At 38.5% G+C, this 19209-nt stretch overlaps 1 protein-coding gene across 21 annotated transcripts in view; it reads right to left on the reverse strand.

Annotated features, from left to right (window-relative positions):
- Pbrm1 (polybromo 1) overlaps window positions 1–19209 on the reverse strand; it is a 99450-nt gene that overhangs the window by 36564 nt on the left and 43677 nt on the right. For 14 of the 21 annotated variants that reach the window (XM_057770708.1, XM_057770707.1, XM_057770713.1 and 11 more), the window contains 6 exons: window positions 18951–18995; window positions 13503–13779; window positions 10716–10821; window positions 9403–10045; window positions 5241–5452; window positions 216–401 (listed from right to left, as the gene is read on the reverse strand). In XM_057770708.1, the coding sequence (XP_057626691.1) occupies window positions 216–401; window positions 5241–5452; window positions 9403–10045; window positions 10716–10821; window positions 13503–13779; window positions 18951–18995 (1469 nt within the window). The remainder of the gene's footprint in view (window positions 1–215; window positions 402–5240; window positions 5453–9402; window positions 10046–10715; window positions 10822–13502; window positions 13780–18950; window positions 18996–19209) is intronic. The other 7 variants (XM_057770718.1, XM_057770727.1, XM_057770726.1 and 4 more) reach the window with 1 other exon arrangement.

Here is a 19209-nt window from a genome sequence, read left to right on the forward strand (position 1 = left end):
TGTTTTGCCTGCTTGTATGTACGTGTTCCATGTGTAGTTCCGGCAGCTGCAAAAGTCAGAAGGGAGCATCGGTTCTCCTGAACTAGAGTTAGGGATGGTTGTAAGTCATGAGTAGGTATTGGGAACTCAACTCAGGTCCTCTGCAAAAGCAACAAGTGCTCTTAGCCACTAAGCCCTATTTCTAGTACGTGTCCTTCAATTCAAAACAAACTTACCAGCTGAATCCTCCCATAGTCTCTCAATACAGACGATATGTGGCTGTAGATTGGCCTCTGCAGGTTCAACATAGACATAATCTCCAACATGATACATGCTATTCTTAAAGCTACAGTCCTGGCTGTATGTACGATGTAAGCCTGAGAGGCCTGCAGTACCTGAGGAGTCTTCACTTTTTTCAGCTTCTTGGATTAAAAAAAAAAAAAAAAAGACTCATTAAGACCATGAGTCAGACAAACATTCAAACAACATATCACACTAATACACTGAACTCTTTCTCTTCCCTCTCCCCTCCCTTTTCTGAGACAGGGTCTCTCTAGCCTCAAACCTGGGGTCCTCTTGCATTGGCTGCAGGGACTATAGGGATGAGCTACCACAGCTGGCTCTACTTTATTCTTTGTGTGGCACTCACAGAGAGGACTCAGGAAACGTAGCAACATCAGTACATTCTCAAAGGTCTTTACCTCAAACTGCATTTTGATTTCTGCGATGAGGGTTTCACTAAGCTGGCTAGTTCTTGAATTCATAGGCTCAAGTCCTGCTCTGGCCTCCCAAGTAACTGGAACTATATGTGTTCACCATTATAACTAGTCTCAAAATGGCCTTTCTGAATGAAAACCAACTGAAAATGATGTGTTTTGTTCTATAGTTTTTTATAGAACAAAAATAATCACCTTAATAATATACACCTGTATATTATTTTTTTAAGAATTCAGAAAGGCATTACAGAATAAATCACATAATCTTACAGAAAATACGATATACCTCTTTTCCATACTGATATTTCCAAAATTATTTCTTCTAAGTTACTACATGGTTACATTAAATTTAGTGGCATTTTAGAAATAAATATGTATGGCACACAATGGTAAACTATGTGCATGTATGTGTATAAAATACTATAAAACATTTCCTCAGACAAAATACTTTTTTTTTTTTTTTTTTTTTTCCGAGACAGGGTTTCTCTGTGGCTTTGGAGCCTGTCCTGGAACTAGCTCTGTAGACCAGGCTGGTCTCGAACTCACAGAGATCCGCCTGCCTCTGCCTCCCGAGTGCTGGGATTAAAGGCGTGCGCCACCACCGCCCGGCGACAAAATACTTTTAAACAAGATTTTGATTTTGTTAGGCAAGATCTTTCTCTCATTCTTCTCCTCCCCTCCTTTGTGGACCAGATGCTGCAGGAGCTCCTTCTGCTCCTTCAGCCAATAGCCTTTGAGATACCAGCCCACTGGGGCGTGGTATCTTTTGCTTTAAAAAAGCAGCAGCAGCCCTCTGCTCTCTCTCTTGCTTCGGATTCTGCTTCTGGCTACCAGACGCTTTTCCTGGTCATGCAGGAGGCTGTTGTCTAAGACGGTAATCTGTAAGTTTTCCCTTTAGATAAATAACCCTTTTATTAATCATAATTCCAAACTGGTGTGGATTGCTTTGTGACTTACCCCTTTAACCAGGGACTGAACCCAGGGCTTTATGCACATTACTTATGAATGCTGGCAATTACTTTAATTTTTAAAAAAAAAAAAACATGTTTTAATAGTTCCAATACAAGCTATCTGAGAACACTAGTGATTATTACTTGTTTAAAGGAAAATGCCCTTGGTATTACTATATACAAATGATATTCAAGTAAAGCATTCTCTGAAATAGCAAGTCTCAATTTTTTTGTGAACCTCTCCCCTCACTTTAATATTTTTTTGGAGATAGTTCTTTTTAATTCAAGATCCACCTGCCTCTGCCTACCAAGTGCTGGGATTAAAGACGTGTGCCACCATCGTCCAGCTTCTGTGAGTCTCTTATTAAGATTATACGATATAGATATAATATTAATATAATATAAAATGGAACCTGGAGCCTCTGAGAGATAGTTCCTTTCCAAAAAAAGTTCCAAGCAACACTTCCTGCCTACTTAGGTAATATTATATCCTTCTGGGATCTTTGATGGAGTTGAGAATACATAGTTATAGTTTTCCTTAGTTATGATAAAAGATAAAGTAGATATAATATTGTAACTGTAATTCTTCCTTGATACCTGTTGTTATATGTAATTTTACTATGTTAAAGTTAACATAGCAAAGTTTCCTTTTTATTTAAACAGAAAAGGGGAAATGGTGTGAGAAGTCCTTCTGTATATGTGTTGCTTTTATTGGTTAATGAATAAAGAAGCTGCTTTTAACAAAACATGACCAGGCTGGAAGAGAGATATATAGGGAGAGAAGGCAGAGTCAGGAGACACCATGTAGCTCTGCGGGAGACAGACGCTGGGGGCGGAACTTTACCCGGTAAGCCACAGCCACGTGGCGATACACAGGTTAATGGAGATGGGCTAGTTTAGGATGTGAGATCTAGTCAATAAGAAGCTAGAGTTAATAGGCCAAGCAGTGATTTAATTAGTACAGTTTCTGTGTGGCTATTTAGGGTCTGGGTGTCCAGAAACGATCAAGCAGCCTCCTATAACATAAGTAGATTGTACATGAGCATGGATTTGTGTGTATAACCTGGTTCCAGGAGAACTGATCAGCCTTGTCTAAAGCTTTATGTTTTTTGCCTTAAATTTTGACTCTGGCTTTTCAAGCCCAGGAGACTTCCAACTAGAGCACAAACTATTCACTCAACCTCTATCGTTTGCCCCAAGAAATCAAAGAAAGCTTAACACTCCACTAGGTTAAAAACATTTATGGGTGTTTATTTTATTTGGAATCTGTTTAAAAACATACTTTTTATTTAACCTTTGGCAGTGATCAAGATCAAACAAGGCAATGGTTGTATTAGGCTAATACTCTATTACTGATCTGTAGAAGTAATCCCATTTTGGAGTAAGCTTTGGGTCAAAGCATATAGTCCACCCTCTGGTTCTCTATCATGTAGTATATACAGTCCAATGAAGTCTTGAGACAGGCACTATTCTTCCTGGGGAGGATGCCTTCTGCTACCAGGTCATTTAGTACTTAGAGCTTACATACAAATTCTGTGGTCTTTTCTTACATGCTCTCCTCCATGATCTCCAATTTTCTCTTACAGAAGGAACCATCTTACTAGGGTTCATGGCCAATGCCAGCTCCACCAGATTCTGCCATATCAATCTGGCATGGTCCCAGACATAAAAATCTAAAAGCATTTAACTTGTGATGATGACTCCATTGAGCACTTAGTTCAGATGCTGCCTTTTGACACTATAACCAAACTTCTAAAGTATCAATAACTTCTTTGACAAGTTTTAAGATCAATACAAAGAAATAAAATGTGCATACTTTGACTGAAATTCCATTAAATGTATATTCTAATTTAAAACAGTAACAAAAATATAGCTGAGAGAGATACAGCTCATTTAAAGTCTGTAAAACTTCCACCTGAGTCCTGCCTGTGGCTGCTGGCATTGTTTTTAGCACCTCAGCTGCGGCTCTCCCAATGTTTCTCACTCTCAGAAACTTGTGCTAACAAATTCTTTCCACATCTAACTAAAGACAGTTTTCCATAAATTAAAATGTTGCCAACAAGCATTTTAAACTTAAGTACATATTCCAAATTAATCTCCAAAAGTCTACACCAACTTGAATCCCTCCCTGTGAATCTAAGAGCTTTGCTAAGTTTTTGAGAATTTTATACAAATAGAATCAGAAAACTGTACTAATAGTAGTGTACAAAATGAAAACAAAAGACTGCCTAGCCCTGCACCTTTATAGACAAGAAGTGAGCCCACCAATTACTCAGGTACCCCAAGGAAAAATTCTGAAGCAGAGCACTGTGTCACAGAGGACTCTTCTCAGTGAGTCCAATGGCTTCTGTCTAGCTGGATTCAAAAATTAATGAAATCTTTCATTCTTCACTTCTTTCCACTAGTGCTACCATAATAGATACCCGGAGACCTGATAGTAGGGGTTGCTACCTTTTCTGAAAAAATCAGGAGTCAGTCAATGATTTGAGTGATAGTTACATTTAAACACCTCTACTCCATAAGGATCTGCCCTCAGTTGATTAATCTGTAGATACACTCAAGGTTGCTGTCAATTTTCACTGAAGTTTTGCTTTTCACCAGGTTCTTCTATCTTCCTCACACATGTACATTTTTGGGCCAACAAGCCTTCAGTTTTACTCAATTCATTTCACATCAACTGCTTTCAGTTGGAAAAGATATAGACCCTATTATCTGTACCACCTTGAATGACTGTATTCCCTTTAGCAGCGGCAAATGATGTTTTTGGAGTTACCTCTATTTTGATAAAATGACATTCTCACTAACTGGCATATTCTCATCCCACCCCCTCATATATTTCAAGTCAATTAATTTTGTTTTCTGATCTCGAGGGAAAATATCTAAGGTCTGATGCTAGAGTAATATACTTTTGAAGAGTCATATTTCTAGGTTTCAATGAGAACTGAAATGTTACCCAAAATGATCAATTTTGCCAAGTATGTTGATGCATGTCTATAATCCCAGCATTGGAGGCACCAGCAAGGAGGATCACTTTAAGACTGGCACCAGCCTAGATTACATAGTGAGATCTTGCCTCATTCTCTCCTACCCTCATCACACCATAAAAGACTCTCGATTTGCAATGACAAATTCTCATTATCACGATATTTGCAAACTTGGCAAAGGATTCAAAGTACCACTTTTAGGTTGATATGATTAAAATGAATCTAGGAATGTGGTTCAACTGAAATCTCATCTATTTGCCTATTTCTCACGGTGTTTAAGAAGAAAGCTATATTGTCGAAAGGTATGGCATCAACTGAGGCACAGGCTATTGAGAATGCACTGGAGCCCCAGACAAGGCTCTCAATTATGTGGCATTAGGTTCCCACACTTGGCACTTAACTGCCTGTTCCTGGAATATTAGCTGTGTCAGAAGTAACTTACTCAGTATGATAACCAAACAAATAACGACAACATTTCTATCTGATCGTATCTTATTTGAAATAGTCAATAGTCTAAATCTTCGATCACACAAACTTCCAAAGCTAACTATGGCATCTACTAGAACAGACTTCAATATTTCTTCATATTTTATAAGAGAAAAGGAACCAACCTCTTTTTTCTTCTTCTCGTTTTAGTTTATCTTCCTCTATTTCCTTAGGTAATTTTTCTTTTTTTTCTTTTTCCACATCATTATGCAAATGTTTTGTGGTATAGCTGAGTGCCGGAGAAAGAAGGATCTCTCCATTTTTGCAGAGTTCATCACGAATTCTAATAAAAAACTGCTGAAGCTCTACTGCATCTTCATAAATCTCAGAATCTGTCCTATAATGGAATTAAGAATATTCATTGACACATGAACTGCTTCTTCCATAGCACTCCAATTGCATGCTAAATCCTAGCAAATGCTTCACTATGTTCACTGATATAAGAATGATATTTTGGCTCAGAAGGGTGCCCCCATTAAGTCTGTTAAAACAGAGTATCTGAGCCATACATGTCTGTGATCCAGCACTTGGGAAGTAGGCAGGAGGATCAAGAGTTCAAAGTCACCCTTATTTACATAGGGAATTTGAGACCAGTCTGAGCTATAAGAGACCCTATCTTAACAACAATAACAACAAGAACAACAAAGAATAAATGAAAAATTGAATGTATTATTGAGTATCTGAGTTCTGACTTGATTTCCTTTTTCTCAAGGCACACCTCCTTTCTTACTCATGTCAAAAAAAAGGACTCATTTTTCTCAGACAAACAAAGCATGGCAGAAGGAGCTGGCAGAATTAAGAACTTACCTTGCGTCTATTTTTTTTTAAAGGAGGGATTTCTCTGTGTTGTCCTAGCTGTCCTGGAACTTGCTCTGTAGACCAGGAGGATAGCCTCAAACTTTGAAATCCACCTGCTTATGCCTCCCAAGTGCTGGGATTAAAGGCATGCACCACCACCATCTGCACCAAGGCTGAATCTATTTCCTTAACTGCAGACCCACATTTATAGACGGTAATAACAAGTATAGGTCTAATAGTTAATTTAAATTTTAATTTCTCAATAGTAACTGATTTGGGAGAAATTGGCAGATACGAATACTGCAAGAAGGAAAAAAAATTAGGTGCTATACTCAGAATTTTTTTCAGTTTCTTTCCTCATTATTCGGAAACTATAAAAATAAGCTTTATTGAGGCATTAGTCTCACTTTATTGCCCAAGCTGACCTGGAACTGTGTAAGGAGTCTAGACTAACTCTGAACTTGTATGATCCTCCTGCTTCCTCCTTCTAAGTGTAGGGATTATAGGTACAAATCACCAGGTGTGCTGACAATGTATTATTAACAGGGAAGTAGACATTCTGGTTAGGGGATTCTAGCTAGCCAATCAGCTAGCTGTCTTCTGATACTTGACACTATAGCATCAGATATCAGAGATACTTTGGGTGTCTACCCTGTCAACAAAGAGAACTAGCAAAGAAGTAACACTGCCATAACTGAATAACCTAAGGATATTCTGGAGAGGATCTAGAAACATGTTCTGAAGATCCGGAGATACTAATACTTTTAGGATCAATAAAAATAAAATTTACTAAAGGAAGAAGCCCTTAAGATACCATTTTGAAGTTGTTCTTGAATTTCATAAAAACAATTTTAGTGGAAAAAATAAACATCTGGTAAATTCATATTACATCGAGAGGGTAAATTTATATATTCATCAGGACACCTGATGCAATTAAATTTTGTACAAACCACTAAACACATGAGAGAGCCTTTAATTTTGTTCATTCAAAAAGTATTGTGAAGAATTTTTATTTATTAATCTTTGTTTTGGTTGTTCTTGAAAGACTTCTGGCTGGGCAGTGGTGGCCCATGCCTTTAATCCCAGCACTTGGGAGGCAGAGGCAGGTGAATCTCTGTGAGTTCGTGACCAGCCTGACCTACAGAGTGAGTTCCAGGGCAAGCTCCAAAAAGCTAAAGAGAGCCGGGCGGTGGTGGCGCACGCCTTTAATCCCAGCACTCGGGAGGCAGAGGCAGGCGGATCTCTGTGAGTTTGAGACCAGCCTGGTCTACAAGAGCTAGTTCCAGGACAGGCTCCAAAACCACAGAGAAACCCTGCCTCGAAAAAACCAAAAAAAAAAAAAAAAAAAAAAAAAAAAAGCTAAAGAGAAACCCTGTCTCAAAAAACAAAAATACAAAACAAACAAAGACTGCTGTAATATAATTATAATTTTCCAAAACATTCTGTTGGGGAAAAAAAGTAAATAGTGAAATTCTGTCAAGAGCGCAGTAAAATAAAAAACTGGGGAAGGTGGTATATAACTTTAATCCCAGCATTCAAGAGGCACAGTCAGGTAGGTCTCTGAACTCCAGGGCAATCATGGCTATACAATGAGACTGTGCTTCAAAAAACAAACAACAACAACAAACAAAAACAAAAAAAGAAACAAGAATTTGTCAACCCAAGAAAGCAGTTGTTCACTGTGCAAGAACAAAAATTCAAGAATTCAAAAGGGAAAACAACCAACTCTAATTTCTTTCAGCTGTTAAGTAATCTTTTTAGGTAAGTCAGACATTCTGTAAAATGAAATAATTAAGACTACAAAGAAGTTCTTACACTTGTCTTTCTATGCAGTCTTTCTACCTGCAAGGGAACCAAAGCACTTTTTAGGAATATTGCCACCACACTGGTCAACTGTCACAACTCAGTTATCATGCTGTTCCTGAATGCTCTGTGAACAAACCAGGACCACCTATGTCAGATTCTGGCTCTTATTCACTGCTCACGTTCCTTCTATTACAGTTACGGAGAGCACTAGTGGGTAGGTTAAGTGGTGATGAAGTAAGAATATTCTAGAAATCCACATGTGTATTTCATATGAATTTATTTATTAATAAAACCTACACATCTAGAATCAACTAACCTGGGCTGTACAGGCTCACCGAGACTGAACCAATAACCAGGTAGCCTGCATGGGACTGATCTAGGCCCTCTGCACATATAAAACAGTTGTATAGCTTGGTCTTCTTGTGGGGAATCCCTAACAGTTGGAGCAGCAACTGTCTTTGACTCTTTTTTTTTTTTTTTTTTTTGAGACAGGGTTTCTCTGTAGCTTTGGAGCCTGTCCTGGAACTAAATTTTTTTTTTTTTTTTTTGGTTTTTCAAGACAGGGTTTCTCTGTGGTTTTGGAGCCTGTCCTGGAACTAGCTCTTGTAGACCAGGCTGGTCTCGAACTCACAGAGATCCGCCTGCCTCTGCCTCCCGAGTGCTGGGATTAAAGGTGTGCGCCACCACCGCCCGGCTCTTTGACTCTTTATTATAGACTTTTGGGACCCTATTTCTCATACTGGGTTGCCTTGTCCAGTCTTAATAAATGGGAAGTGTTTATTCTTACAGCAACTTGATATGCCATGTTTGGTTGATATGCATGGGAGGCTGGCCCTTTCCTCAACAGAAATGGAGTGGACTGGGCGCGGGGGGGGGGGGGGGGTGTTGAGACACAATGGAGAAGGACTGGAAAGAGAGGAAGGAGGGGAAACTGTGGCCCGATGGAAAATAAATGAATTAAAAATTGATAAATAAGATTAAAAGCAAAAAGGCTTTCTTAGTACTTGAAATAGAGATTTAGGGGGATAGTGAAATAGTTCAAGGTTAGGAGAATTAACTGCTCTTCCAAAGGACCCAGGTTCAAGTTCCAGCACTTATATGGTGGCTAACAACATCTGTAACTCCAGTCCCAGAGGAACCAACACCTTCTTTTGGCCTCAGTGGGCACTGTACATGTTTGGTGCACAGACATACATGCAGAACATTTATCTGTACATATAAAATAAAAATAAATGGCTGGATTTAGATCAGTCTAACCTCAGAAAATAACTCAAAGCTCTTTATTTCACTTAAAGCATTCTTGGACTAATTCTTAGACATTCAAAGAAAAATTCTACTTTTAATTTCTATTACAAACTGTATTACTTAGCCTTTAAAAGGCATGTTCTGTGAATGGCTGAATTTTAGGTTTCTGCAATGCACAAGAGCTTCAGTTTCGTCTTCTTTTCACTGGTACTCATTCTGACACTTTATAGAATGCACCCGCTTTTGATATGTTTTGATGCACCCAACGTTGTAAAGCGGGAAAAAAAGTAGTTTTGCCTACCGAGAACTCAGGGTACCAGGCTACTCACTATAACAACATACCTAAGGTGAAAAAGTGCATCAAAGCAGAATTCCTTTATCTGTTTTGCATGAAACATCACATACTGTCATCATAAAGAAATGGCTTTGAAAACATACCGGTTCATCCTTCTTGCCCTTTCCAATACTTCAAACATATGCTCCTGAAATAAATCAAGTCGCCGATAGCGATTACTCTCAACATTCTTCCTGATAATGTCAAAGGTAAGGGGAGGTTTGTTGGGAAAGTTTGGATCCACAGCAGGAATTTCTGCTAAGGAGTCACTGTAACATCTTCCTTCATCATCCTGATGACTCATGACTGACACAAAAAGATTATGGATAAGTTCTTGAATCAGCAAAGTCACATTTGGGACATGAGAATCCTCATCTCCCTCCAGGTCTCTCCGAGTTTCAAGGAGAACTTTATGTAGGACAAGAGCATCTTTGTAGATCAAAGACTCTGGCTCATTGTAGGTACAGGCATTATTAAACATCATGACAAAGTCCTCTACCATAGAATCTATATCTTGGTACTTGTTTGCCATCATGTGACTTCGGATTTTTTCCATGTCCATGGGCTTTTTAATGGTCAGATAGTAGTCAGGTAGCTCTGATCTAGAGGGGAGTCTTAGAAAAATAGCACTGAGGCGGCGACCTCTCTTATCTGTGTAGTTCTTCACAGCTTCATATACTTCATTTAGTTTCTGCTGCATTGGAGTCATGTACTTTGATTTTTTAGGAGAAACACCACTTTTTCTACCTGAAGAGAGAGATGTAATATAATGTTAAGCAAATAAAATGTGTAAGCCTAAATTTTTACACAGCTGGTAGTACAACCATAAGAAAGTGGCCATCCCAAATGATTTGTAAAAACACAGTAATCAGTTTATCTTCAGTGAGAAAGATCTTATAGACAAAAATAGATCTGGAAAAAAACCCTACTCTTTTCAATAATATATATGTATATACACTTTTTTCAGACTAAGTCTCATTATACAACTCAGTTGGTGAACTCTCCACTCTTCTGCCTCAGTCCCTAAGGGCTGGGATTAAAGGTGTATGAATAACACATAAGCTAGTAATGAGAGAGGATTCATTCTGACACAACTTCAGAAGTTCAATCTCCATTGTTCTTGAGCTACAGTAAAATAAAACATAAAGTAAGACGGGCACAGAGTTGCAGATGTGCTTAGCCCACAGTAGTCTGGAAAGACAAGATACCTCTCGGAGGCGCTCTACCAGTGATCCACTTACTACAACTCTTGTTTACTTAAAGCACAGTCAGAGTGAGCATGTGGAAAAGAAGGATTCCTAACAGTAGAGTGCCAGATAATAAAAACATAGTCATCATTTAACTAAAGAAATGTCAAGAAACCAGCAATCTCTGTTTGGCAGACTGAACTGAAGAGCCAAATATGAAGCAGACTTACTCAGCTTAAGTTTGGGAGAAGCCATGTCATCATCATCAGGTAGTGGTCCCAGCTCTTTCCTTTTATCTTTGAGTAACTTCTCCAGGATATGAGCATCATTGTATACCTACATTTCAAAAATACACTTAAGATTATTTCCTAAAACGCATTATAATTAAAGAAGTATTTATCTCTCTGAAGGCGGTGATAAATAAATTAATTTTCAGCACTCGGGAAGCTGAAAATTACAAGTTTGAGGCTGGCATCAATTACAGTGCAAAAACACCAACTAAACAAATAAAATAATGATGAATATGTGTGAGTGTTTAGAATACTGTTTAGGATAGCTGATATTAAACATTTTGTTCTCTTTAGAACAATGACATTACCACCTCATGGTGATTCTAATGTGTAGAAATGCATGCTAGTAAGCCCAAGCATGGTGACCCTCACCTTTAATCCCAGCACTAGGGAGGTAGATGCAGGCAAATCTCAGTGAGTTTGAGGACAGTCTGGCCTACAGAGCAAATTCCAGGTCAGTTAGGGCTATTATGGCAGGGAAACCTGGTCTAAAACAAACAAACAACAACAACAACAACAAAAACAAAACAAAACAAAAAAAACCAAAACAAAAAGGAAGGAAAGGAAGGAAAGAAGGAAGGAAAAGAAATGCGAGCTAGTATCTGAGATTCATTGTGATAGAAGTTATATAGACTTATTTTTATTTCATGTGTCTGGGTGCTGATCCTGCACGTGTTTGTGCCTGATTCTGCAGAAGCCAGAAGAGGATACTGGACTGATGGAACTGTAGTAACAGACGACTGGGAGTGCCACCTGGGTGCTGGGAATTCAATCAGTCATCTGGAAGAGTAACCACTGAGTCATCTCTCTGAGTCTCAATTTTGCAGGTTTTTACTGAAGTTCCAAAACACATTTATATGTTCCTTACTCAATGGTCTCGGTCCACAGTTGTCTCCGATCTCCCCAGCAGAGGCTGCATTCCCTTGAATGCCCACAAGAGCAGAGTGGCAGAAGGAATGTGGCTTTTCTTCTCTGACTATCTCTCTCAAGGATGTACAGTAGCTGGGTATACTGAAGACAGTATAACTCTCATTATATAAAGGCCTATTTCTTTAATCTACAAGTATCTTTAGTGTGAATACTTCAAATTAAGGGCAAAACAAAGGAAATAGTTTGAAAACATTTTATTTTTGAGTATTTAAAATAGATTAAAGATAAGAAATAGAAAATATATTGAAGGAGGATAATACATTGGTTGTACTGAAAAAGAATTAAAAATCATGGGCTAAAGATAAAGCTAAGAGGCAGAGAATACATAAAAGTCCTGGCCTCAACTGATTCTTCCTCATGCACCCAAAAAAGAAAAAGGGGTTAGACACTATTCAGCAGTGAGTGAATAATGCTCTTGTATGGGTTCAGTTCCCAGCACCCATGTCACGCAGCTCATTTGCAACTCCAGCTCCAAGGGACCCAACATCCTCTTCTGACATCAGGCACACATGTGAAATATATACAATACAGGCAAAATACTCATACACATAAAACAAATATAAATCTTTAGAAAATCCTTAAAAATAAATAAGTAATAAAAGATAAAAGTGTGCAGTACCACCACCCAGCAAGTTCTTTTATATCCCTTTAATATCTTTCAAAACACCAGAGTAAGTGCTGTTATTATTATTTCTAAATTATACACAAATACATAAATTAAACTAAGGTTTAAGCAGGAAAATTTCCTCATATAGAAACTGGTAAAACAGGATGAATTTAAACATTCATCTCTTTATTAGCATCATCATCACTTTGGTTTTTTGAGAACAAGTCTTTCTTACATAGTTTGGCTGGCCTAGAACTCTGTTTCCCAGTATACACCAATACACGTAGCTCTTTATTTTGCATGCGTGTGTATTCGTATATGTAGGCCAGGATTGACGTTGGGTGCCGTTCTTGATCACTTTTCCACTATTTTTTTTTTTTTATTTTTATTTTTTGAGATAGTGTCTTCTCAATGACCCTGGGACTCATTAATTTGGCTAAAATGACTGACAGTCCCAAGGCTCCTCTGGCCTTACCTTCCAGCACTGGGATTACAGGTATGTACTACTATACCAAACTTTTTTTACACTGGGTTTTGGGACCTGAACTTAATAGGTCCTCATGCATGCAGAGTAAGTACTTTACAAATTAAGCCATCTCCCCAACACAAAGCAGGATAAAAATTTAGGTACCATTAAGTGCATAGAAAACCAAAGGAAGGGGGCTGGAGAGATGGCTCAGTGGTTAAGAGCACTGACTGCTCTTTCAGAGTTCCTGAGTTCAATTCCCAGCAACCACATGGTGACTAACAAGCACCTATAATGAAATCTGGCGCCCTCTTCTGGTCTGCAAGAACACATGAAGGCAGAACACTGTATACTTAATAAATCTAAAAACAAACAAAAAAAAAAAAAAAAGAAAAAAAAAAAAAAAGAAAACCAAAGGAAGGTACTATGTATCTTCTTCAATCATGCTCTGTCTAATCTCCCTGACTTTCATCTAGGTTGGCTGGCCAGCAAGCTCTCAGGATCTTCCTGTCTCTTCCATAGTGCTGAGTTTAAAGGCATGTACATATACAGGTTATGGCTTGCTGGCTGAGAGTCAGTGAGATAAGACAAAAAGTGACTAAGGAAGACTTCACCTCTTACCTTCCTTACACACACATGGAGGGGCGGGGGAGAAAAATGATCTTTCAAGACACATTATTTTACAAAAAGAAAAAAGTATTCACTCTAGGATCCCTCTCATTACCTGGGAGCCCTCCTCATTGTAGTGCCTGGCATTTCGGAACATGAGTTTCATGTCTTCCATCATTCCTTCTTCACCTGCATATTTGTCATTTCGGATGTTATGCTCAATTATTTTCAGGTCCATTGGCTCTAAGATGATTTTATAGTAATCAGGATAGTCCTTCTTGGACGGCTTAACCATAAATAGATCACAAAGTCTTCTGCCTGAACCTGGCTCTCGAGCTTCAAGAACAACATTGAATAAAATTTTCATTCGCTGTTTTCTTATGTTCTTTTTACTGTTGAGGGGGAAGGTAGAAAAGGGGAAAAAAACAACAGGGTTAGTTTTCTTTATCCAAGGGTGACCATGAAATAAATTTGTGGCAGGTACTTCATAATAATTACAATATATTGATTAGATGTGCCATAAACATAGTAAACACCCTGGAAAGGTACAAGAGAATATTAGGAAAATTTACAAATGATTAAAATAATGATCCTGATTAAAATAATGATCCTGGCAGGAGCAACCAGTGACAAACCTGTTTAGAATAGCTCTCAAAATGTAATGTTGAACAAAAGATAGTGTGTGATACCATAAGAAAATAAAATTTAATCACAAACTGAAATACAATGCAATAAAACTAACTATTCCATTTTAAGCACAGACAAAACAAAACAACCCAACAGTGTTTCATCTTTTAAGATGTCTACTCCTAAACAGAATATTCTGGATGCCAGTAATAAAACAAAACAACCCACCAAACAAACGTCTTCATGAGGGCACAGATCTCTCTGGCATTGATCATGTAAGGGTCAGTCCCTACTTATTCCTTTACCCAGCATCCCTGTCTAATTCAAAGTACCTTCAAGTAGTGTGTGGTACATCTAAGCTTTCTCTCATTTTAGCCTTCAGCATGTATTCCTGTCTTTCCTTCAGAGTCCACAATCAAGATAAGATCCTGAAAAACTGGTATGAGTGGTAAAAAACACAGTACAAAGACCAAAGATGAACACCAGAGGTTAAAAATGGTCCTACTTAATTAAGACCTTACTTAATTGTTGAGAAAACCAGCTCAGAGGCTAAGTGAAATGTTCAAGGCCTAAAAGAGTTTATTTTCTAGTTTGATTTCTGGACAATTGCATTACCCTATCAGGATAACTCTAGCTAGTCTGCCCAGCAGTCTCCAAGTGGTCAGGTATGTAAAAAGGAGACGACTTACAATTTAGTTTCTAGTCTGCAAACACCTGCTACAATCCTATAACATAGTATGTAGAGTACGGTTTTAGTGTTTTCCACCTTTTAAGGGGAGGGAAATTAATTACTGAAAAGAATTACATGGCTACGAGTCTCTAAGCCTCGTCCTCAGACTATTTCCACTCTCCTGGGTCAGGATGACCCTGCCTCAATTTGATTTAAACACCAGAAACAGAAGCCCACACATGGAAGTGCATATTTGTCATTCTAGCACTTAGGGGGTGGAGGCAAGAGGTTCAGGATTTCAAGGTCATCTTTGCATTCATAGCAAATTTAGGCAAACCTGATATACATGAGATGGGGGCAGGGTTGGGGGGGAAGAATGGAGGGCAGAGAAAGATCATGTATGCATTTGTGTATGTATAGTGTGTGTGTTCAAGTAAAGAATAATCAGCAATTGAAAACCCAGACACTGGCCAGGCATAATAGCACATGCCTTTAATCCCAGTTCTCAGGAGGCAGAAACAGGTGGATCTCTGTGAGTTTGAGACGAGCCTGGTCTACAGAACAAGTTTCAGAGTTCCAGGAAAGCTAGGGCTATACAGAGAAACCATGTCTCAAAAAAACAAAAAACAAACAAGAAAACCAAGACACCCTTCAGTCTCAGTAATGTCTACCTGGCATGATGGAGCTCATGACAAATTGAAAGTGGCCTAAGTAGGAGAGGAAAAGAAAAGAATTTCTGGCTCCGAGAATTGGTTCCATTATTATCATGTCTTTACTCTGGCTGCCCTCCTCCTCTGTGGCCCTGTGATCATTCTACAAACATCTCCTTCATATCCTTTGTCTCTCGGTCAAGTAAATAGTTGTTAGCTAACCTAGGAGATGATTCACCTAGTGGATAATATTTCGTCAAAGAAGCAATGTGGGATGATGATGTGGAGAATGTGTTCTTGATTTCTAGGTCTGTAGCTAATGGATATTATTAAGAGGGACAAAGCTCCAAAATGGCAGAGTTCCACATTGAAACAAGACAACTTTAAATCTCAGGGACTGAGACAATATTTCAGAATTTGAATCAAAAGTCACAGATGCCATATTTAAAACCAAGTCACAAGTGGCTTGTCTAGAAATATCTAACATGTAGAACTTGACTTTAAAAGGAAGATGCAAGAAATCAGTTTTGAAATGCTAGGCTTAAAAGAGCTCACTAATTAACTCAAAAAGAAACCAGTTCCTCGTTTCTGTAGTTGCAAGAAGCAGAACACTTAAGTCAAAGGCCAGATCTGAACCAGGGTAACTTTCTCATCTTCCCGCACCCAGCAGACCATTCCCAATTATCAGGAGACTGTTCTGCATGAAGCTACAACCCTTTTCATTTGGGACAGCATCTGTGGCCAACTTTAAAGAGATTTTAAAAGACAAAGTTTTTAACTGAATTTTGTCAAGTAAATTAGCAAATGGTTAATTCTCTCAATGCCAATCATCCTAACACTTAGTAGCTATGAATGGAATATATCCAGAATATGAATATAACTATATATAAATAATTGTTCTAATCTAGTAACTACAATTTCTTTTCTCTACGTATATCATGAACAATATATAATTGGCAAACAAAATTACTAGGGTCACACACGACCTTTTTTGAACAAATCCAGTTTTGTTGCTTTGTTTTCAGTTTTCTAAATCCTTACATACTGTCTTTGAGACTGAGAACCACCCCAGTCCAGTCAAACTTCAGGGCTGACCTTCTATAATAACTGTGTTAACTTTAGTGGCTGCTATTTTTATCTCTCTCCAATATGTACCATGAACCTTATTACATGGAAGACTTCTGAAAGTTTCATATACTTTATGGAATGAGACAACTCCTGTATTAGAAAAGTATAGAAACTTCAGCTCCCTTCACCCCACATTTCTGGCCATTTTCTTTTTTATTACCTTTATTAATGCTTGCATGTGTTTGCAAGTGTATTGTATTCATGCATGTGTGCATTCACAAACATGTGTGTTCAGGCACGTGTGTGTGTGTGTGTGAGAGAGAGACTGCCATTTGTGTTCAGGCGTGTGCATGTATGCGTGGGGGGGGAGACAGAGAGAAAGAGACAGAGAGACAGAGACTGTATGCCATGTGTGTTTAGGTACCTATGGAGGCCAGAAGGCGGCATTGGATCCCCTGGACCTGGAATTATAGGTAGGTATCTGACATAGATTCTGGGAACCAAACTTGAGTGCCTCAGAATACCAACCAAGTTTTTTTAAGCACAGAGTCATATCTCTAGCCCCCTTTCTGTCCATATCCAATGTCACTTTGATTTTCAGGATCTTTCTTAGAACACCTGTAGACCTTCTATCTATTCACCTCTGTGAAATAACTATTAGCATTTGGTAACCTCCATTTTTTTGGAAAGGTACATAAAAAGAGGTGCCACGTCTTTTAACCAGCATGAACATTCTTTGAGAATAACTACCTACAGCTTATTAAGGTAAGCTCATCTTGCTTCTTTCCTTCCTGAGACAAAGTATCACAATGTGAACTAGCCTAGAATTCTAGAACTCTTGTCCCAGTACTGCCAGGATTGAAGACATCTGTTTACTACCATGCCTGGCTAAATCATGCTGTAGGAAGTCTTAAAGCTTAGTGGTTTCCCACCCACTGGGGCGTGGCCTCTTGTGCTATATATGTTGATGTGGAGCTTGCGTCCTGCCTCTTTTCCGGTCTCTGTGTTATGGTTGTTGATTTTGGTTTCTGGTCTCCGTTCCAGCAAAGAATTCTGATATGTAAGTTTGCCCTTAAATAAATAACCATCTATTTTCTTAATTCTGAGCTAGTGTGGGATTTCTTTGAAGCGTCTTTCCTCAAAAACACCTGCTATTCTCCTAACAAAATATCATACTATGCAGCTTATACCAGAGTCAAACTCAGCATTCTCCTGTCTCTGCTTCCCAAGTGCAGAGATTACAATTATGAGCCACATGCCCAATTAAAATACATTTTTAAAAATATTTCTTTATTTATTATGTATACAATATTCTGTCTACATGTATGCCTGCAGGCCAGAAGAGGGAACCAGACCTCATTACAGATGGTTGTGAGCCACCATGTGGTTGCTGGGAATTGAACTCAGGACCTTTGGAAGAGCAGGCAATGCTCTTAACCACTGAGCCATCTCTCCAGCCCCTAAAATACATTTTAAGAGAACTCAAAATCAAGACTGTTCATCATTGTGTACTTAAGGGTATTCCAAGCCAAATCATACACACTACTGTATCAAAGATAACTTTAGAGGAGATGGGCCATAAAAGGTCCTGTACTAGGAGTATGAGGATAGTAGAACAAGCTTCTAACACATGAAAATCAAAATATAAATGAGTGCTTTTTCTTTATACAATGATTACAAGTGAGAAGGTACTGATAATCTCCTTTTTTAAAAAAAAGCAAACAAAACCATAACCAAACCAAACTAAACCAAAAAACCCTCATCAGATTCTCATATTATAACCCAGGCTGGCTTCAAATTGATAGTGATTTTCCTTCCTGAGTCTTTTGGATGCTCTGATTACGGGAGTGAACCTCAACACCTAAGAAGGCCTCGAACTCCAGTCCCAGACAATCTTAACACCCTCTTCTGGTCCCTGAAGGTATCCCAAGCACATGGTGCACAGACAGGCATGTAGGCAGAACATCCACACAAATAAAATAAAAATACATCTAAAAAAAATATTCAATGGTCATTCATCACTGTAACATGGCAGCTTATAGGCTGTACTGAAAATCCTAAGCAACATACTATAGATGCCTTAAAGAAATGGATGCTTTTAAGAAGTAAGATATAGACAAGATCAGAGACTAAGAAAATTAACAAGAAGCATTAGCCCAACACTATGCCCAAGTGCCCACAGGTACTGATAGCTGGATTGCCAATGTTGATTCTGACCTTTCCACCATCTCAGTCAGCAAGACATTTCTGAGATGCAGTCAGCACCACAAGCCCTCTACCTCTTGCTAAAGAAGCACAGTCACAATGATAAGTGAGGGGGCTGTCTGCCCCTGGAAAGAAGTCAGCAACAAATTGAAGGAAGTAACGAACACATGGAGGCTAATTCTGACACACTAACAAGACTTTTCTTTACTCATAAAATAAACTGGTACTACAAACACTTGTTTCACATGCATAAGGTTTTTCTTCTCATAGTGTCAGTACTGACCATGTCACAGAAGGATTACACTTTTAAAAGTATGTTTATGCATAAAAAAGGTCTGCACACCTGGATAGCCTCCTGAGACCCAACATCTCACTGTCATGAGTATTCCTGGGAAAGCAGAAACAAACAATACATGTGAAGAGAAATAAAATAAGCAACATTGGAGGGTCATGCATAAGCCAAACATGATTGAGAAAGAAGATTATTTGGTCCAAAAGATAAAAGATCATAACACTTGAAACATTTCAACACAGAAAACAAAAAGCAGATTTTTCGGTAGAAGGCAGGGGAAAGGATGCATTTCCAGAATGAAAAGATTACA

This window comes from Chionomys nivalis, chromosome 5 (genome assembly GCF_950005125.1).
Source record: "Chionomys nivalis chromosome 5, mChiNiv1.1, whole genome shotgun sequence".
NCBI lineage: Eukaryota > Metazoa > Chordata > Mammalia > Rodentia > Cricetidae > Chionomys > Chionomys nivalis.